The following is a 22,824-nucleotide window of genomic DNA, read 5'->3' as shown; positions in this document are numbered from 1 at the left end:
GAGTTCATTATTACGGTTACAATATTACTATTTTGTAACTTTATGCAGTTACCATATACATTATTACATTACAAAATGTATACCATTACTGTATATATTATAACAATATATATATATATATATATATATATATATATAATATTTGTTATTTAAATGACTAGACTGGGTTCATTATTACAGTTGTAACTGTATACAGTTACAGTATACATTATTACAATATTACAATAAGTATATAGCTACTGTATACATTATTGAAATATGTAAAGTATATATGTTTTATTTAAATTATTAGACTGGGTTCATTATTACTGTTACAATATTACAACAGTGTATCTGTACACAGTTACTGTATCCATTACTGCAATATGTTATTTCAATATATCACAAAATCTATACAGTTACTGTATACATTATTATACTATATACAGTATACATTTGTTAGGCTGGGTTCAAGCTTCTAGACAATGACAGAACTGTGAGGTACATTAAGTAATTTTAATTATTCAACACAATGCATTGCAACTAATTTTATTATTTCACTAGTCAATGGAACTTAATTTGAGGTAGTCGGGTCTGAAATATATGGAGCAATTCTGAAGTCTTATTAAAGTTCAGTTTTCCCTCATCATCTTAATTTCCAAGGGCTCCTGTTCAGCAATGAGAGAAAACTGATTAGACTAGGTGATATGACTTGATATAATTAAAAACATACACACAAACACACACAGAGTCCTATGCACCCCACCCCCCAGTCAAACCATGCCTTGATATAAGAGCATTAAATTTGAAACACTTCGCCATTTACAAGTCTTTGGGGCAGAGCAGACAGGCAGGAAAAAGGGGGCTGGATTCTGGGTTTCTCCCAAAGTGGGCCGAATACCCATGGGCTGTCCGCACCATGCATTGTCAAACCATGCTGTGTGCTGTTGTTTGTTGTTGTTGTTGCCCCTTCACCATGCATTTGCAGCATCACACAAACACACCACCCAGATGCCATTCTGTTGGACACCTGCCCATATGACTAGTCACACCGTAGAATGTGTGATGCACCACCTGTACAGTATATTGGTGCATCATGTCCCCAGTGATACACTGGCAAAGTGCAATCATGGAAGCCCCCCCCCCTACATGCCTCCTTCATCCCATGCCCCCCTGCTGGATTGTCTGGTTTGTGTATGTTATAATTACATCTATTGCATTGTTAGTTAATCACATTTTTGCATTGCCACAGTCCCGAACTGATGCCAGGGTATTTATAAGTGGTACAATGATGTGCATTTTTTGCCTTGAGTTGGAGTATCACAGCTTAACAATTCATTATCTCCATATCAAGTGGATACTTATCAGACCTTCTTTCTCCTCACCTTCCCACCAGGGCCCTCCGTTCTGGTAGTCAAGGTCTGCTGTCCCAGCCCAGGATTTCCTCTGCCCCATCCCGGATTTGCCCCTTTTCACTTGCTGCCCCTCACTCCTGGAACCTTCTTCCCCCACAAGCAAGAGCCATCACTTCTTTAACCAGCTTCAAAACGGAGTTGAAAACCATCCTGTTCAGAGAAGCCTTCCCAGACATTGCATAATTGTCGCTTACTATTTGATGTTCTTTTGGTGCCTTTTTATCAAACCATTTCCTGTATTGCTATGTATTGTATATGCATTATCCTACTTGAGAGTATGTATTTTCCCTGGAAAATGATTAACCATCCATTATGAAGCCAAGCCCTCCCTCCAGTCCATCTGCCTTGGTCCAGGCCTCGGAGGTAGAGAGGAACTGCTGGACCTCTTACCCTTTCCCTCCACCACTCCCTTCTCCTTCTGTGTCATGTCTTTTTAGATTGTAAGCCCGAGGGCAGGGAACCGTCTAACTAAAAAGATTGTATGTACAGCGCTGTGTAAATTTACAGTGCTTCATAAATAAAGGTTAATAATAATAATAATAATAATAATAATAATAATAATAATAAAGAGAAACTTTACAAGTTTGGGGGATGTTGTGCTCTAGAGGCATTTCTCATTCAAGACTCCCTTTCAAAGAAAAGGACACTTTCTGCTTTTTATGACTGCCTTGACCTCTTGCCTCAATAAGGCTGCTACCCGCCTATTGTGTGTTAGAAACATTTTATGGCAGTATGCTGGATATGGGTCTGTAAGTCAACTTATTGCTTGTAAAAGGGGCTAGCAGGAAGCAGCGATGGTGGCATTGGGTGCTTTCAGAATGATGCATAAAAACTAAGATGCAATGCTATACCAATATGTTATGTGGGTTATTTTTACTTATACATTTCCACAAAATGATTTTTATCATTTATTCAAAGTATTTCTGTATTTCCTCCCAACCCACAAGGGCTCCCAAAGTGACAAACAAATAAAAAACAATTTAAAAAATACCAAGATAAAAGTTTCCTTTCACTTTCCACCCAGTTTTGCCTCATGCATTGTCTAAACAGCCAGCCTTCAAAGCAGTTAGAAGCCACTTTATTTGGCCAGTGTGGACAACCCCTTTGTTGTTGTTGTGGGCCTTCATATGGTTTTGCTAAGGTGAACCTATCACAGGGGTTTCTGAGGCTGAAAGTGTGTGACTTGCTTAAAGTCACCCAGTGGGTTTCCTGTAATTCCCCTTCTGCCACCCACTTCATCAGCCCTCAAGTGTTATGGCACTAGAGCTCTCTGACAGAGACAGCTTTACGTCTAACATAACTACACTTCCCAGAATTCCATAGCATTGAGCCATGGCAGTTAAAGTGGTGTCAACCTGGATTGTTTTGGGTGTTCGCATCAGCATAGCCTCTTGCCTCATAGAGTACATCATCCCACCACCATGGAAAGGTAGTTGGCTTATGTTAACTAGGGTAACTGGTTTTGATAGACTAATGTAAATAGTCCAAATGACAGTACAGTATTAGGTTTCTTTTGGAATAAGGACCTGATTGCTGCCTTGGTAAACTGTTGTTGGTGCGTACAGGGGTGTTATGCATGCAGGTGGTTTGACCAGAGTACAGAATTTGTGGTCCACCCAATTGTTTCATATATACACCATACAGATAAATGCGCGCGCACACACTCATTCATTCATTTACACAAATACCTCAACAATATAGGAAGTATTTTGCTCCTGAATAGCAGCTGAAAGAAATATAATATGTGTTACTAATAATTCAAGTAAACAGGGAGATAGAAGCCAGCAAAAATAGTTAAAGAAATAAAATAGGAGCCACAGAAGATACAGTGTTGAGATGAAAACATGTAAACATGGTGGAGTTTTAAGAAGAGGATATATGCCTGATGAATGGCAGGCATACATCCTCTTCTTAAATCTCCATCATTTTTAGGCAGGAGAAAGGAGGGAAAAGAAATTAAGAAATGAATACACATAGAAGGGGCAGGGACATGAAGTAAAGGTTTCAAATATTTAAACCTGACTGTTGAATGAACAAAACGTGACATGGTAGTGAATGGTATAAGTTTTCCATATAAATTTTGAAAGGATTAGTAGGGAAACTAACTGTGAAAATCTTAGAAAGAATAAACAAGAATAGAAGTATTAATAGAATATGGATCAATTTTATAACCCGTTGTTAAGACCAAATGGTGATGTCAGAAGATGAAAATGAAAGTTTGGGTGAAGAAACAGCACGGTGAATTGTTGTCTGATATTCAGAAAGGTATAGCTGTAAGACAAGTGGAAATATTGGTAATAACATACAGGAGAGAAGGAACAAAAATAGAGCTGGAAATCATGCATGTGATACTGCAAGCCAAAAGAAGAAATCAGATTACCATGAGGAAATATATGATGAATTTTACAAAGTGACCAAAAACTGAACCCTGAGGGACTCTGATTGAAAGAGGAAATTAAGAAAAAGCAATTAACAGATAATTTAAAAGAAAGATTTGTGAGATAAAAGTGAAGCTAAAATAGTATAGTACCCCAAATTCCAGACAATGAAGGAAACTAGCAAGTACTAAAGAATAAACTGTCATTTAAGCTGATGAAAACTGAGGAGAATAAAAATAAAAAGTCCTTCTAATTTAACATGTAGCTGTTACATTGAGAAATTTCAGTAAAAGACTGTGGTCAAAAGCCAGACTGAAAGAAGCCCAGATGAACTAGAATAAAGAAAACTGAGCCATTTAAAGGACAAAACTATCCAAGTAATTGGAAATAAAAGAAGGAAGAGAAAGCTAGGTAGAACAGAATTTGTCAAGCCAGCCAGCCAGCAAGCAAACAAACTGGAAACCAATGACAGCTTTGAATAAGCAACATGGGAAGGAGTTTAATGACGTGGGTAAGAAAGAATGGAGTAAGGAATTATTATTAAGAAGAAAGACTGAATGGGTCAAGAGGACATGGAACAGATTTAAGTAAAGAAAAAGATGTCACAGAAGCAGAAACTGGAGAGTGAGGGAAAAGTAACAAAGAGGAATATAAATATATGCCAGGGAATGAAATAAAAAAAGAAGAGTATTCTGAATGGATGAAATAAACTTTATCAACAAAATACTGGGAAAATCTATTGAAAATGGATAAAGAAATAGATAAAGAAGGATGTTAAGGAAGAGAACTGAAAGTGGCAGATATCAACAACAAGAAGATTGATGGGAACATTTTAAAAAATGATAGTAAGAAACCGTGGATTTATTCTCAATGAAAAGAGAAACTTGGGGGCTAGGAACAGCATGAGAACAGAAACAAAGAAGGCTGGGGAGAAGAGGTACATAGGACATGAAATAGAAGCATACCAGTACACTGAAATATGAGAAAGTGCAAACACAAAACATGCAATGGAATTAACAGTTTATGAGATAATAAGTGGAAAAGGAGAATGAGAGCACAAACTTAATTCCTTCCATGGAAGGAAGGAAGACCTTGAAATGCTTGAAAAGTCAAGAAGCCACAGAAAGCAGAAAGTTAAGCAAAATGATAATTATCTGAACAAGGGAATAAAAATTAGAGATACATGTAAACATATATATCACAGCAGAGAAAACGTAACGATTTCTTACAATATAGAGAATCTTTATTATTCAAGTAATATGCTGGACAGCAAAAAAATTCAGTGTACATGGTACATTATGAAATTAGTAGGGCAATAAATTCAGAAGAGAAATGCTAAATACTTGCAAATGCAATACAGACAGCTTATGGATATAATGTGATATGTAAAATGAGAAGCATTCAATGTAATACAGATAACTTGGGAAAGGTAACTTTATGGAGTACAGTTCCTAGAATCTTCTAAATAGCATGGTTATCCTGGCTGGGGGCATTTTGGACGCTGTAATTGAAAAAGTAATTTTCCCAAGTAGTGAACATATTTAAAATTTGTAATGATGCAGAGTTTGTTTGTTGCTAATTGCCTGATATGTCTTATAACTCTGCACACACAATGAACAGCTCCACACAAGCTACATGAAAAATAACTGACATGTTGTCAAATGGCTTGCAATTTAAATATTGAATTTAGGATATTTAAAATGTGCCCTGTTCTTGAGGTCTTACACATGAGTACTTTCATTAAAACTGAGTGCTTCTATCATCATTATTACTAGATTTATTCTCAATGTGATATTGTGAAAAAACAAATTACTATATTTTTTGTACTCAAAATGATTACATTTCCAGCTTATTGTTGTGCATGCTTATTTGGATGTCAGTCCCACAAACTTCACTGGGCTTTATTCCTAGATATATGTGTACAGGACTATAGCCATGATTCCACCTGTCTTAATAAACTGAGGTAATTTCCTTCTCTGCTTTTTGTTTTGTGCATGCACAGTTCAACTCCAAAGACACATCAGCAAACTGTCCTTGGATGTGCATAATCTATTACTGTAAAATAATTATTAGCTAGCAGTCCTCAGTTATACAGATGTGTAGATACTTCATGTATGTTGTATAAAGAAGGAACATGGCTCAATTCGCTTTCTGGAACAAAAGAATGTTCCAGGGAAGACCTCTGTACTGAGTTTCTCATAATCTTTGTACAAATTCAGGTTGCAACAAGCTGTTTCTATGCACTTTCCATAGCTATCAGAGTCAAGGAAGAAATTCCTAACCAATGAGAAGCATTATCATTATCCATTGTAATAGGATTGTTGTCATCCATAAATTAATAGATACTGATATATTATTTGTACATATAACTCAACTTATAAATATTTAAGTAAACAACCTAAACAGCTGCTGTTGTGAGCACAGATGTGTGTAGGTGTGGAAGTACAAATTTTATCACTTTCCGTTTGCCATGTATCCCTCAAGTGTCTGGAATGGCTTATTATTCATCTGTAATTGCTAATTTCACTTGATTTTGTAGTGAAGAAACATTGTGTACACCAAAGATTAATGTGTTGCTGCATTAATATAACACAAATGCACCAAACTAGGGTACAGAAGCAGGAATTTCAACTGATAAAGACAGATACAATTATCTTTCATTTACTGTTCTTTGGGAACTATCTCAGCTTACAAAGAATAATCAATCACTGCTTTGATCATAGTACCAACAGACATGAAAGCAAATCTGTTTATTTGTTGATTAACTGTCTAGTCCTTTTTCCAAGGAGCTGACAGAATCTTGCAAATATTTTCTTTGGGCAAAATATCCCTTTATCCTTGTATTTTGGTTTACATATATATTCCTCAAATGGAAGACTAAGAGTCATTTTTCATAATTATGAAAAGAATCTCAGGAGGTTGCTGTAAAAGTATAAACTGGGGAAGAAAATGTACACTATGATCCATATGATTGCAATACTGTGATGGAAAATGAAGTCAGTGAGTCTATTAATATATAACATTCCTAGTATTAAAGAAAGAACTACATCTAAATAATCACTGCCTAAACTGTAAATGAAGTGCAATTATGGATTAAAACTAGAGACATTTTCACAGATGACACAAGAAAAGTTTTTTCCATGTTTGATATTTCTGACATGAATATCAAACCAATATTGGGTAGAAAGCACCGTCTCTTTGAAAAGGCTCTTTCCCACTTCATATTCAGCAACATTCATACATACAAGTAAAGAGATAGACTGAAGATCTCAAATGTGCTCTTACAATGTGATGCTATGCATGCTTTCTCAGAAGTAGGCCCACTGTCAGCTGAGATCAATAGGACTTAATCCCATGCATGTATATAGTACAGGATTCTTCCTAGTGTCATGTGTGAAAATGTTTTAATCGTGCTTTACAACGCCAAACTCTTTTGGTGACATTCTGTAAGAATCTGTCGATAACTGGTTTATGAATCTGTGTGATAGCTGCGACGACTATCTCCAATAAGCTGGGTCTTCTCAGATGCATTTGTTGGCTGAAGCAGAATGGGAGCTTCTCCATCTAAAACAAAGAAAAGAACAGGATATATATATATATATATATATATATATATATATATATATTCTACTTTATGCAGATGATGACGTACTTCTGTCATTGTTCTGTGTAGGTTTGAGATGTCCATTAAGAGCCCGGGATGTCTGTTGCAATACTGAACAGCTGGCAATTAAATAATTTTAGTTTTCACTCTTAAATAATGTAAACATTGCTGGCAAATCAATGGACAGCCAATTGAACAGGTCAAATTTTATAAATATTTGGGAGCAATTTTCCATTCTACTAGTTCCTGGTGTCTTATGCTATAGCAAATGTGCAATGGAGTTTTAACTCACTTATCTCGTTTTTTTAATGCTAAGGAAGGCCAGTATATACCATCAGCAATTCAAGTGTTCAGTGCTAAGATCTTACCAAAAATGCTGTACAGAGCGCAAATGTGTGCACTTAGCCACTGTGTGGGCTCTAGAATCTGTCCAGATAAAACTTGAGAAGCAAATTAGCAATGGTCAGTCCTTACTTCCAGGAAATGATCCTACAGTAAAGAAACAGCTCTCCTGCAAAGGGTTCACAATTTTCAGTCAAGTACTATATCATTTCAGCTACCATCAGCTTCTCTTGGTTATAATTTTGGACCTGATCTGTCAAGGCACACACAATACCATCTATAATGGGCTGATATCCTATTGAGTACTTCTGTTTCATCCAGACTGCATTTAATCTACTACTGACTTCAGGCAACTGTTCAGAACCTCCACCGCTTTCCTGAAACAAAATGGCAAGGAGTTTTAAAGTTGCGTATACTTCACCACATGGTTACAGCCTGCTTCCAAGCTCTAAATGACCTTCCACACCAGTTCAATATATATGATAAATCCCTGTTGAACATTGTAAGACCAAGCAGGTATTTATTGACTGTAATCTATCATTCAGTAAGTACTACAGTTACTATAACATGCTGCTCCAAAATACCATGATAGTGAGATGATCTTGAACAGTAGTTCCCAGACACAGCCACCTAGATGTTGTCAGGTTATAACTTCTCAAATTCCTGACCATTGGTTATTCTGGCTGTGGCTTTTGGGAATTTAAATTAAATGATATATGGAGTTTCAAGTATGGAACCACTGATCTAGAAAGATACTGTGGTAGATGCTAGGGAAAAACTACTAAGAACCAACAGGGTCCAGCAGGCAGACTACCTGACACAGACCATTTTCCAGAGTGGCCAAAGACATTTCCATCCCACAAACAGGAAAGAAATCATGTTGAAATGGGTCGAGCTAATCAATCTGGTCCACGAAGTATAGTTGAGTCACTACTACATGGACAAGCACCTTAAAATGGAATAGTGGATCTTGACATCCTATATAGTGATGCCTCTTGTAGTTGTTGCTGTGTGCCTTCAAGTCATTTCTGACTTTTAGTGAACCTAAGGTTAACCAATCTTTCTTGACAAGATTGGTTCAGACTCAGAGGGGTTTGTCTTTGCCTTCCTCTGAGACTGAGTGACTTTTCCAAGGTCATCCAGTAGGTTTCCATGACTGAGCAGGAATTTGGACTTGGTCTCTAGAATCATAGGAGATTATTGCATGGCAAATAAGGCATGACTTACCCCTGCTAGGATACAGTCTCTTATGGGATGCAGTCAGGAATTATCACATTAAAAATGCTGCCGATGCCAATGTGTTTGCAAATTGGCTGGGTGAACATGGTTGGGACCCAGGATGCAGTTGCCCAGCAGCATGGGTAGCATTTTTAATGCAATAATTCCCGACTGCATCCTGTAAGCAACTGTATCCCGACAGAGGTACATTGCACGTTTTTCCCGTGCGATAAGGTCCATAGTATGAGTTCAAACCACTATACCACACTGGCTCATAGTGATAGCTAGAGAGGGCTTTTTGGCAGAAGATTAAGAACTGCTGTTTTCAGATCAAACAACACAGATCCCTTTTTTGGGGATCTCTCTGCCATTTTGGTCACTCCTGCTCTGACTCCCTTAACTATCCAGAACAAGAAGGTTGAAGCATCACATAGCAGAGAACATACCAACATATTCTGAGAAAGTGCTTCCTGGGATTGCAGAAAGTTATGAACTTGAATGTCTGCTAGGACATTCAAGTTTGAATTTCTTAGAAAATAAAATTGACACCTGGACTGCTTTTGTTTGGTCTCATCTTTGGGCAATTTAAATTCTGCATAAATGCATTAAACATGGATGCAAATAGGCGATGGCCAGTCCCTACTCCCAGGAAACAATCCTATGGTAAAGAGACAGCTCTCTTTCCATGTTGCAAAGGGTTCACAACTTTCAATCAAGTATATTGTTTCAGCCACCATCAGCTTGTCGTGGTTAAAATTCATTTTCTTTCAACTGCTGTTTTAGTTATAATGACACCTCCCTTCTCAGAGCGGTCATTTGCTATTACATGTTCAGATGCAGAAGAGGTTGACACATCTGATTTTCTAGAATATGAAACAATCTAATTTCCATCATGTTTGTACAAATAGCCTGGAATTTGAATAGAGCTGCATGGGGTCCCCTGATCCAAATTTACTATGTCAGAATCATTGCTACTGAAAATCTGATGGCGACCTAGTCCTGCTACCTATTAAATGTTTCTATCTGAATAAAGGCTATGTACCTTTGACTGCCACTGAACATACACCAGTTCCACAGGTATAGCTTTTCCCCAGCACAGAACTTCTGCAGTTGCAATACACTGCCCCAGATAAATTTTTGTGATATCCATTTGTTAAAGGCACAAATGAGGAGAATTTCAGTAATAAAAGCAAATATTTTACCAAGGCTTCTATTTTACTTCCAAACAATCCCTGCCATAAGAAATGGAATAGCCTTTGTGCACAGACAGAAAGAAATATCCAGATTTGTATGTAGGCAAGGAAACTCAGAATAAAAACAATGTTTGATGGTAAATAAAGAGATGGCCTTGGTCTTCCTAACATCAGCCTGCAATATGAGCAGATGCCAGGATACAGGAGCGGGGCAACTTACTGGCTACACAACCTGAATTTTCCAGTTGCTTTCTCCATTTTGGAAAATGGCCATGTGCATGCCACAAGACTTCCCATGGCTTCTGTATTTCCTTGCTGCCTCAAGGGTGTAGTAGCCACTATCCCACTGCCAGTGTTCAATTGAAATTCAGATCCCACTGCAGATAGCTTTTGTATATGGGCAGGGGAGGAGGCATTATCTTGTCCTTCACCTGAAGCAGCCAGATAAGCTGATTGGCTCAGGTGTGTAGCTTTTCAAGCACAAAAAAAGTAGTGATAGGAGTTGCAGCATCTGTTGCTGAATATCTGCTAGTTTCTATTATAGGAGTTTATCAGACAAGGGGAATTGGAAGTATAATCCAATGGCAATCTGAACGCAATCATGGGGTTTAACGTTATTGTGTGATAACCCACTACACACACATTCGGGTAATGGGAAGTCAGTCTGAGCGCAATCGTGCGGTTTCACGTTATTGCATGATAGACTGCCACACGCAAATTCGGGCAATGGCATGCTATTTTTGGGCAATGGGGAGCCAGTTTGAATGCAATGAGCATTCATGTAATTTCGCTAAACTAGCAACTTCATATGAATGCATTCTGGCCCCACTTTCTTTTCATTCGAAATTAAGAGAAATTCCTTCCATGTGATAAACTCCACAGAGATCCTATCTAGAGACAAAAAGGAGAACTACAGGCTGTAGTGAAATTGTCAAACTCACAAAACTAGTGGCCTGTTGGAATTAACTCATCATAATGCCAGCCTTTGGATAATTATTTTTAAGATGAATAGATAATATGATGTGCTGAAACCATTCATAACTGTGAGATATGGTGGGGTGCTACTCTAAACCTGCTGGGTTAAGGATGGCTTCAACATGTCTTTATATTCATTTGTCTTAAAAGTAACTTTCCAAGTTCTGCTTAAAAATTAAGTTTGAAAATAGGGCAAAGGGTAAGGCACACAGATTAATAGTGACATTAACAAGCATCCACCTGCTGAGCTCTTAAGTAACCTGTGCAGCAGGTACGGATTCAATTAACACTTATTTCAATTTAGTATCCTTTCTCAAATTAACAACACCAGAGCTGAAGAGCTGGAGTAGAACCCCCAGGGTATGTATTTAAGAAAATAATAGTCTTTTTCAAGTTTTTCCCCCTCCTTCTTAAACCGTACATCTGCTACCCTACAATAATAAACACCTCTTTCCATGTCACTCTTAATTTGCTCTTCCAGATCTTCAGGAGACATGCAGAATTCTTGCTCTTCTTCTGGTGTTTTAGGCTTGCATTTTCCACAGCAACAGTTGAAACAGCAACACAGGCAGCAGCAAAAGTAGCAGCCAGTCAAAAGGCCACAAAGAACAAACAGGGCCTAGAAGGAAGGAGAAAAGAAGCAAGGAAATATTCAGAGTCACGTTAAAGGATAGCCAGTGCCCACAGCCCCCTTTCACATGGTAAAATCAAACTTACTTGGTTTTTTAAAGAAAGATGAATCTGACTTACTGAATTAATGAATTCTGACTGGGACTAAGACAATCAGTGTGTGGAAATGTTACTCTTTTTAGATCGCAACTCTTAGAATCCACATCTGTGGATCTACATCTGGGAATCCACTTCTGTGGGACTGCCCACACATTTATCCAGGATACGTCATCACAAGACCTAATGGCATCACCCATGGGCTCATTCTCCAATGCGATTTATGCCTTACTATGTCATCAATGCCCATCAGAACTCTACATAGGGCAAATAGTCCAGTCCTTGTGCCAGAGGGAAAAGGGACATAAATCAGACATTAGGAATGGGAGTACACAAAAACTGGTGGCAGAACATTTCAATCTCCCTGGGCATTCTGTCTCAGACCTCAGAACAGTGGCTTGACGAAAAGAACTACAAAGGTAGATTGGAAAGAGAAACAGCAGAATTAGAATCCATGAACTACAGTCCCTCAGCAATGGACTAATAGGGACAATGGCTTCCTGCCTTACTACACACATTTCAACACTGACGCCATCTTCATGGGGGTGTCCTACACTCATTTATTCTTCCTACCTACAGGCTAGTTTCCAAGGCCAAACTGATCTTGCCACCTCATTTCCATATCCAATAGCTATGTCTTTGTCCACAAATGACCATCCATCATTAAAACTGGACTTGTTACTTCATTTCCATACCCAATTTGCTCATTGAGGAAAGGGTGGCTAAAGTAAATTGTGTCTATATTGAGAAGTTAGTTGCAGTTAATCTTCCTAGAATTAGTTAACAAAATATTTAAGCAATCATTTGCAAGTTTTGAGAATTACCAAGAAATAAGAGGCCTTTTGGTAAGAGGCAATTACCCAAAAATAAGTCTGGTTGAACAAGCCAGTGCACTGGAGCCTAGCACCCAGACGTTACTTTATACAACCAGTCTTGTGCAAATGGTAGTAGACAACATGGTCAAGCAAATAATTTTAAGGAAAAAACACTTGTAAGTTCTTTGCTAAATTTGAACTGTGCCCAAAGTTGTATAACTAATAAGGAATCTTGGCTTAAAATTACTGATTATTGAGAATCTAAACCAATAAAACTGATTAGTACAGTCGGCCCTTCTTATACACAGATTTTTTATACACAGATTCAAGCATACACGGTTTGAAAATGTTCCAAAAAAGTATAAATTTACCTTGATTTCCCATTTTTTATAAGGGACACAATTTTGCTATGTCATTATATTTAATGGGACTTGAGCATACACGGATTTTGTTATACACGGGGGATCTTGGAGCCAAACCCCAGCGTATAACAAGGGTCCACTGTAGTAGATTAGCACTTCTTCACTCATTGCATAATTCACTTTTAATATCCATTACCAAGGACATGGACCCTGGAACAGGGAGGACAGTGAGGAATTGTTACCTATTGAGACTAGGCAAGGGTAGCTGAGCCTTCTTGAAATGATCTGGCAAAATTGGGTCACCCAGACTCCTATCTACTCAAACCTCCTTGGGATTTATCAATGAGACATACACTAAATGATCAGGAATAATAAAGGCATTCTGCAATCTATCCTATGAAGACTTGCTTAAGAGTAAGCTACCATACATTGAACACATAGAGGACACTTCTAATTAACCATTGTGTTTGTAAGAGTGTTCATATTTAAGGATGTCTCAGTGATAATGGATAGGGAAAGTAATCTGCTCTTCCCCTGCAAGTAAGCAAAACTAATACCAACTTCCATGCTAATGTTGAGGTTCTCTCTCATCTTAAAAATAGTTCCAGAGTCCCTGCCTGGATGAAGGGGGAGAATTACTGCTTCTGTGTCCTGCTTTCTGGAACATGTGGTTGGTCACTATGGAAAACAAGTACTCTTCTGATACTAAAATAAATGATGGAACTGTGGAGAAAACAACTACAATGGCATTTTTACTGGAATCAGTAAAAAACAGAAAACTGTTTCCAATGACAAATGATTATATTTACAGCTGTTTCTTTTCTAAAGGCTTTATCCCTTTAATAGCTAAATGGGAGGCAGAATTCAACAAATACAGCTTTCTCATCACTTCATCTCTATGTTGGAGAAATATGAATTTGTTAGATATTAAAAACAAAGAGATACATATATCCATCATGAAAAACAAAGAGACAATTCCTAATGATACCTTGAGATTCATCTGGTAAAGCCAAACTGTGAGAATAACTCATGGGATTGACAGCACTTTATAAATAAAGGTTAATAATAATAATAATAATAATAATAATAATAATATAAACACATTACTACACAATTTTCATCTCAAAATATAATTCCTGTGTAAAAATGGCAAGTCTTGTGTGTTTGTGTTCTATTTAAACTAACAATTTATTCTGGTCCAAAGATTTAGTAACTAGAAATAGCAGTGAGAATAGCACATTAGGTGTGAGATCTGGCACATTTTTTTTTTATGCCTGAGGCCTAATACATTTGGTCACGCTGATTGAAATGTTAACATTTGTGATATGTGCACTGACAAATGCCAAACCTTTATGATTACATAACAAAACAAATGAGTAAGACATCTAATGCCATCAGAATTGCAAGAACCATTCTCCCAGTTCAGCCTGAACTATTCTGCTCCTCCTTCAGTGTCCTCCTCCTACTATCTTCCATTTTCTCTTCCCAGCTCCTTCACAAGGCACCCAAGGTGTGCCATAAAGGTACATGGTGTTATGCATTACTATTGCTTACGCATACGCTATGCCATATATAGCCCAGAAGAGGGCTAAGTTTGTACTGCAATAACTGATTAGCTGGTTGTCACACCAAGAGGACGTTTCACTTTGAGCAATGAGTCATTTTCATTTAGTCATTACTGAAAAGAAAGTCAAAATTAACCTGGAGCTCTAGCTTCAGATATAATTAATGACTTGAGGCGATAAAAGTGGCATACAGCATACTTAATTAGTAAATGAAAGGGACAAAGAAACATCCGTTAATAAGCACTTTCCTGAAGGCGTGCATCATTATTATTGTGCTGTATTTGTTGAAGCAGTTGAGATAAGTTGGCGAGTTGAGCAAAGCTCTTCTAGATACTGAAACCGGTTCAACACTGAGTTACCTAGAACTCTGCAGGTTCTGTGAAAGATGCAATAGCAAGACAGAACAAGATTGCAAACCAATGGCTGTTTCTCTCAGTCAAAAAGTGAAAGAGGATAGTCCACTTATTTAAGTACTTACCTTTGCCCACCAGCTAGAAAGCATAAAGTATGTATTGACGTTTTCTTCACCAAATTGTTCAGCGATATACAATCCTAGTGATCCATACTGGTCATAAATGTTTCTTTTGGAAACATCAGTTAGTATTGCATGAGCATTATTGATTTCTTTAAATTTTTCTGCAGCCTCTGGGTTATCGGGGTTCTTGTCAGGATGATATTTCAAAGCCAACTTTCTTAAACGGGCAACAAAAGATAAGGAACACAGTGATTAGATAACAATAGAGCTATTTATTTCCTGAGCAGTGTGTGAAGACTGCATAACTTAGTTTTGGACTAATGGAGAAAACAAAAACAAAAAAGAAGTCGAGCTGATGTAGATTTTGCATGAATAATTACATTATGTTTGAAGACTATGCGTATAAAGGTCTGTTTAGTTATGATTCCATGATCAAACAATAAATGGTGCTACTTTGATGCTTTACTGGCATGTGTATTTTAAGTTCTCACCAAATCTCACACCATTTCTTTTAATGCAAAATTCTGCTTGGCAAGACAGATATTGTGTGAGGCAGTAGAAGGCAATTTTGTTTGGTTAAAACCTGAAATTATTTTCAGTACTTGCTTGTTTAAAAAGAAAAGCTCAGTGTTTAATTACAAAGTCTATCACAGATTTTGATTTCTGACCATGTTCACGTGATGCTAGCAGTATATGTTCCTTTTTAAAGAGAATACTTTATATTGATTTGTTTTACATTTTCTCCAACCATGTATACTGACAACATACTTTTTTAAAACTATGAAAACCTAGCTTTTGTAGCTTCTGAATCAGCCAGAAATTGTTCTCCTTTCCTTTGATTAAAAGACGGGTATAAAATAAACATATAAATACATGGCAGAGGACATAGCTTCTCCAAAGTAATGAGATAAAATAATGGGTAAAGGCAATGGAAAATCCCAAAATGATACTGATCATTATGATTATTTGCATAAGTAACATTACTATGCTTTCCTTACCTTACCAAAGGAATGTGTTAAATGTTACATTGTTACTTGTAGTAGTAAAGAAAGAACCACCTTAGTTTTTACCAGCATAAAAAATACACAATTAGGGATTATTTAAAAGTTTGTTTTTGCTTCGATTTGAGTTGGCAGAGACTATATCATTGTCATCATAGAAAACAAAACAAAAAATTGTCAAACATTTACCAACTCCCATAAGACATCTCATCTCTAGCTTGAGACCAAGAGATCAACCAGGGCTTTCATTACATTTCTTACATTTTATGTAAGATATAATTTTGAAAGCTGTGCGCACACACTCAGAAACCCCCAAAACCCATCCAATGATACTACACTTCTTTCACATTCGCTGGGGTTAGGAGCACAAGACCAAAGAATCATGTTGCAGGACCTACAAATGCCTTGAGAATTGTTTTCTCAACTCTATGGTCAACTTCCAGCAGAATTTCTCTGAGGGACCTAGAGATTCCTAGAGACAGAGCATATTAATCAAATCTGCAAATAATCAAGTCTGCAAAAGTCAAAGCTGCACATTGTCCATACAACAAGAGAAGTTATCACATTTTTCATTTTTGAAAAATTTGCATTAAAATGTGCAAAACCCTCTCAAAATGCACCACAATCTCTCAGAGATAGACAAAATAAAATCTCATTGTCTTGCAGAAAGAAATGTGTGTGTGTGGGGGGGGGGGTTTAAACTGGAACAAAAAACCATCTGCCTGCTTTTGACAAAAATCAGACTTCTTGCCATCTTTTAACAAAATATTAGTAGTTAACACTGGAAAAGGGATGAGACACCATGAGTTTATTTTGCTTTTTGGTTTTGCTGTTCTGTGTAACATATTCATTCTGAAGGCCCATGTAAACATTCATATGGAAGACTTCCTGAATCTGACCAGATACAACTTCCTCTGGTTTAGCTGCCCTTTCTTGGAATAGATAAATGTTAGAATAAAATGAAACCCAATAGGCTGAAACAAGATCATACATCAGCTTGACAGAGCCAATCTCTTTCCCACCTCCCACATTCAGCCTACTTGTCATCTCCTGGAGCTCACCTACACATCCCTTTAGCAAATGGGGAGGGAAGGGTTTCCTTGAGAGGTCAGGGAGGATGATGTCTTTACTGTGCCTGTTGGGACCCCCCCCCCCCCATTTACTTATTTATTTCGTGCATTTATTAACCATCCTTAGCCAAAAAAAGTTCCCAGAAATCACAGATGCTGGTGAAACGTTAGGAATAAACTCTTCTAGAACATGGCAACGTAGCCCAAAAAGCCCACAAAAAAGCTCTTAGAATTATTTACAGATGTTAATATGACAGCCCTCTGCTCTTCGCCTTGCAATCTAAATAAGACAGAACACACAAGGAAAATGGAATGGCATCAGGGGAGGAGATTAAACCTAACAGGTGCTTTCTGCTCTTCTATTCCTCTGAGGCTACAGCAAAGGAAGTGCGAACATGGAAAAAGTAGGGCTCTTGCCAGTCACTGGGAACAAGGCATGGATGGAGCTGTGCCTGGCTGTTTCTCTCTTTCTCAGAGGTGAGACCAAAGGCAATAAATGGACATGGGAACATACTCTAGCAACTGAGAGATAGTCTGCACATGTGTAAGGGTATCCTGTACCTCCTTCATAGTATAGGATACCATGCAACAAAGTTAAAAAGACATACAGAGACTTGTGCATGTCACCAAAAGGATTCCAGCCATTGTGTTCTAATAGCACTTTTTCCTCCCCAAAAAGTGTTACAACTCTAAATATATGAACAGATTTGGGTGGATTGTGAGTAAAGGGAGTTGAAAGATAGAAGATACTTGGGGAGAAACGACAGTAAAAATCTGGTATAAGGAATTGGTCAGAAAATGTATTGTAAAAGAAGAAAAGTACTGCTATTGTTGGAATGCATGCATGAAGCTGACAGTCCCAAGGTCATGCTTCTTTGGACCTTTCCCTAATCAAATAAAGAAATATGGTTGTCTAACCTGTATGCAAAGGGTACATATATTTACAGATAATTGGAACCCACAAGGAAAACAAAGGACTGTTTTTTAAAAAGGCTTAAGTGATAACATTTGTTGTACTATTGTTACTTAAAGAAAGTAATTTAGAAGGCTATTCTACATTTGACCATGTAACTTCTAAAAGATAATTGAACAATGCCCTCCAGTGGCAATACCAATGCTTGACAGAGTACTGTACTCTCAAGACTGTTTTTATGAAACAGGCTCTTGTCCTAATGGGGTGGGCAAAGTGTAGCCTTCCAGATATTGCTGCAACTGCAACTTCCAGCTTTCTTCATCACTGACAGTGTTGACTAGGCCTGATAGGAGATGCAATCCAGTGACATTAGGGCTGCACTTCCCCACTCCCATTCTAGAAGAACATTTTAGAATAATAATTTTAATAAATACTATGCCAATACGCCCATAGACAAGCTGGGCAAATTACCTAGCAATACTCACTGAAACCTATGGGAAAATTTAGACTGCTTAATTAAGCAATGGATTCATCTGTTATCTAGATATTAATATTAAACCAAACTATTAGTACTGCACTGGATTCCTGTGATGGATCCCCTCTCCAGACAGGCCCATGAGTAACTTCTTTGGGCTCCTGTCACTCACCTTGCCCCCTTGCCCCTTCCTGGATTTGTTATTTAGGCTATGTGCACCAGTGAATGTGTTGTTCTGTGGGTTCACTGTGGTAAGTACAAGCAGGCAATCAAAAATTAATAGGAACAGCCAGGCACAGTTATAAAAAAGAATAAACAAGTAGAAGTTTATTAAAAACATTTAGATCACTTGTAAACCCCTGAACTATTTAATCATGAGCAGCTCCCCCAAACCCTACTCTATTCTTATCTCTGGCTGACTGTCCTATCACTATTACAGCATTTCTTTATCTCTAATCTTTCTCCATCTCACTTCTGTCTTATCTCTATATACCATCTTTCTCCTATCTGCCTTCTATTAGAGACAAACGTCTGTTTTGTATTCTTCCTCTTCCATGCACCCCCCCCCTTCACACAATTCAGTGAGCTGTGATTACCTGGCACCAACCAAACTTGCCATTCTTCTCTTTTCATGTTTTAAGGAATCAAAAGATTGCTTGTCTCACCTGACCCTTACAAACATTTAGTCCCAAAGGAGATGGAAAGAGGTTCCCACAACTCTATTCTCTGTTTACTTTGCACCACAAACAATATTTAGTGGGATTGTTAGAATAACCAGAACTTTAAAATGGGTGGATAGCCATCATCTTTGCAATATGGATATCAGAGAAACAGTGGCTGTACCTGCAGTTTGATACTGTTTTAACTGCCATGGCCCAATGTTACAGAATTCTGGGATTTGTAGTTTTGCAAGCTATTTATCCTTCTCTGTCAGAGAGCTCTGGTGCCACAACAAACTACAAATCCCAGAATTCTGTAGCATTGAGCCTTGGCAATTAAAGTGGTGTCAAACTGCATTATTTCTGCAGTGCAGATACAGCCTGTATCAACAGAACAGGACATTTTCTTCACCTCTACAGACAACATGTTTTAATAAATATGTAGTCCCATGTTTCAGGTGATGTGTATGGTGCAGCTCTATCATGAAGAAGGGGGCAAAAGGGGGTTTAGCCCGCAATCCCAAATAGAAATATTTGGAAGTGCCTTTGACTAATATCAGCCTGCTTCCTGCCACTTAACTCCTTCAGCTAATGTGAACCACTAAACTAGAACTAACATCAAGGATATGGAATATGTGTCTGCCCAATGCTGTTGGACTGAAGCTTTCATTACGTCTCAGGCCATGTTGGATAGGGAGCCCTGGTGGTGCAGTGGTTAAATGCCAATATTGCAGCCATACACAGCCACATGGTTGTGAGTTCGATCCCAGGACTCCAGGGTCAACTCAGTCTTGCATCCTTCTATAGGTTAGTACCCAGCTTGCTGGGGGCAATTAGCTTACACACTGTAAACTGTTTAGGGAATACTTAAGTGCACTGACAGACTGTATATAAATGTACTTGATATTGCTACTAAGATGGGAGTTTTAGTGCAAAAGATAATGGATGGCAGCAGATTTCCCACTCTTGGTTTACATTGTCTTGGTTTACAATATCTTCTGTATTGAGTAACTTGGTTTATATCTGTTTCTATCAGTCACCTCAAAACAAAGTTTGTTCCCAGTTTCCAAATCCTATTTTCTATGGGACCAATAAGCCATGATCCGTATCAGACAACATGGTGAGCATTTGATTCCTCATTAGTTTAGTGGCTCACATTATCAAGAGGAGAAGGCAAGTGTGGGAAGAACAGTCTGTATAACAACACACTGCTCATTCGCAGGAAGCTAGAACTGGGAATGTAGCAGTTATGTTACTCACTTTAACAGGCAAAATCAGGGAGTGAAACAGCATCCCTATAGCTTTCACAGCAGCTATCAGATGTGTTTAATTGTGGCAGAGATTTCAGCTCAATATTTGGCAATTCAACAACCATTTCTCCTTACCAAACCCTAATTGTGTCAATGGGATATGTAAATAAACAGACGTGTACCCACATACATGAATGTGCCCTAGTGATCTAATGTAACCCAAGGGTAACAACATTGTTAATTGAAATAATACTATTACAAACTTGGAGCGTTACATTTTTGGATTCCCCAAAGTGTGGTTCAAAAAGTAACTTTTCTAAGCTCTGATGCTAATTCTTTTTTTCACTAATAAATTGGTGTTTAATTGGAAACCTGTAGCAGTGCTGTGTTTATGACATTTAAATAACATAGGTGCTGGTGTTTTGGCAAGTATCGTGCTAACTAATAACAATAGGAAATTTGAAGTCAGGTACTGAAGGATTATTATAGCACATTGCCAACTGGTTAGTTCAGCCACAAGCAAATTAGCATAAGTTACAGGATCAATTAAATGAAATTCAAGGGTCTGACTCATCATTTTGTCTTGCAAGTATTTACAACTATTCTATTAAGTGTAAATCCCTCTGATATTTCCACTTTATTTAGAAGCAGCCTCTGTTTTTAATCTGTAATTGCTAATAAAGATGGATAAAACACCACTGTCAGTTTTACCATAGACTGCTATATAACTCATCACTATTCATGTACAATGCAAAATAAAACTCAGCTCACTTTTCGTTCTTTCATAATGACTCTCCGCTCCAGAGACTGGAGAAATTTTAGTGTGTTTTTTCCTCCCACCCAGTGTGAAAAACAATAGAAAGATAATATAACCATGGTCACCAATGTCAACTATAAATTTAACTGGCAGTACCAGTGTGCCATAGTGGTTTGAGCATTGGACTACAACTTTGGAGATCAAGGTTCGATTCCCAGCTTGGCCATGAAAACCCACTGGGCAAGTCATACTCTCTTAGCTTCAGGAGGAAACAATGGCAAACCTCCACTGAACATGTCCTGCTAAGAAAACCCACGACAGATTTGCCTTAGGGTCACCATAAATCAGAAATGACTTGAAGACACACAACACACATGCCCCATTTTTAGAAAGCTTTTTCCGTCAACAAGACAGCTGTACTAATCTATAAGGTAAAAAACATGAGGGGGTAACTTCCAAATATGCTGTAAGAGACCAGTTTTCAGCAAGTTATGGGATGCTTTACAGCATATAATTGGCGTAAATTGGTACAAGGGTTTTTATGGGTTGAACAGATTACAACACACATGGTGTGCATGTGCACCCACAAGTGCATTCTGTTTCCTTCTTGTAAATCTCCTTGCTGGGAAACAAATAGAAATAAATTATGTAGAAGGATATGGGAAGATATAATTAGCATTGTTGCTATGATTATCATTATTTATATTATTTTCTTCCTAAAACATAAGCAATACGATTTCTAATGTTACTGATTTTCTAAATGTTACTAAATCAGCATTAATACTGTGATAATAATTATTTATATTATTTTGTTGTTGGGTGCCTTCAAGTCATTTCTGACTTATAGCAACCTTAAGGTAAACCTTATTGTTGCTGTTGCTGCTGTTGTGTGCTTTCAAGACTTTCCTGACTTATAGGACCTATTGAAGAGTTTTCTGAAATTGGGAGTGTATGACTTGTCCAAAGTCACCTTGGTTTTCATATAGTCGTGTAGTGAGAAAAGACCCCTGCAAAATGAATCTTGATAAATTATGGGAGCTGACATCCAGAAACATCTGAAGAACCACAGAATGGCATAGTTTGGAAACTTTGGAAGTGTCTGTTAGTGAAAGAGATTTTTAAAAAGATATATATGTAAAATTATGGATGGCGACTGAATACAATGGCATGTGTGAATGACAGAATGTGGTAGTGATATGCTTAGAAAATGTGTTAGACTAGAAGTTTCACAAATACCTGTAGCATTTCTTGATTTCATCATGGGACGACCCCTTCTCAAGACCCAGAAGTTCATAGAGTGCTTCTCCGGATGTAGATAAAGCACGCTGCCTTGGTTCAGCCATCTTATCAAAGCATTTCCGAGAACTCTATTGTGCAAGAAAGGAACCCAAGGGAGTAATGTTTCTTAATGTTAAATTTCACAAAAAACCAGAGAAACTTTGAAAGACTCCAATAACCCTTATATTCTTTTTCTTGCTACTTCACAATGGTGAAATACAAATTTGTATTTCATGTGGGGAACTACCAGTTTTCCTACATGTGTTCTGCAATACAAATAACTGCCTGGTTTTAAACTATTCTGTGGCAGCTGTTGCTCCACCCTTGGTTACCAGCTAGTTCTGTTGCTATGGGGTGGAAATTATAATCCTACC

At 37.7% G+C, this 22,824-nt stretch overlaps 1 protein-coding gene across 1 annotated transcript; it reads right to left on the bottom strand.

The window, feature by feature from the left end:
• Positions 1 to 6,841: 6,841 nt before the first annotated feature.
• On the bottom strand, positions 6,842 to 22,515 carry LOC149317375 (dnaJ homolog subfamily C member 5-like). The gene is made up of 4 exons (XM_089518892.1): positions 22,409 to 22,515; positions 15,051 to 15,264; positions 11,552 to 11,723; positions 6,842 to 7,336 (listed from the first exon to the last, which is right to left on the bottom strand). Exons 1-4 carry the CDS (start codon positions 22,513 to 22,515, stop codon positions 7,242 to 7,244), a joined length of 588 nt encoding a protein of 195 aa, XP_089375018.1. The 3' UTR covers positions 6,842 to 7,241.
• Between the last annotated feature and the right edge of the window lie 309 nt (positions 22,516 to 22,824).

The sequence above is a fragment of the Sceloporus occidentalis genome, unplaced genomic scaffold (genome assembly GCF_023333645.1).
Source record: "Sceloporus occidentalis isolate IW3139 unplaced genomic scaffold, rSceOcc1.0.p SCAF_3, whole genome shotgun sequence".
Taxonomy (NCBI): domain Eukaryota; kingdom Metazoa; phylum Chordata; class Lepidosauria; order Squamata; family Phrynosomatidae; genus Sceloporus; species Sceloporus occidentalis.
Note: the sequence above shows the minus strand (reverse complement) of the source record. Positions and strands in the feature narration are given on the sequence as shown.

What these genes read in the sequence shown, in the direction of transcription:
- LOC149317375 (XM_089518892.1), bottom strand. Translation starts at nt 22,515, where the DNA reads ATGGCTGAACCAAGGCAGCGTGCTTTATCTACATCCGGAGAAGCACTC. An exon ending in GAAATCAAGAAATGCTACAG is followed by an intron (nt 15,265 to 22,408) that starts GTATTTGTGAAA and finishes TGCCCGTTTAAG; the next exon opens with AAAGTTGGCTTTGAAATATC. An exon ending in TAAGAGTGACATGGAAAGAG is followed by an intron (nt 7,337 to 11,551) that starts GTGTTTATTATT and finishes TCTTTGTTTTAG; the next exon opens with ATGGAGAAGCTCCCATTCTG.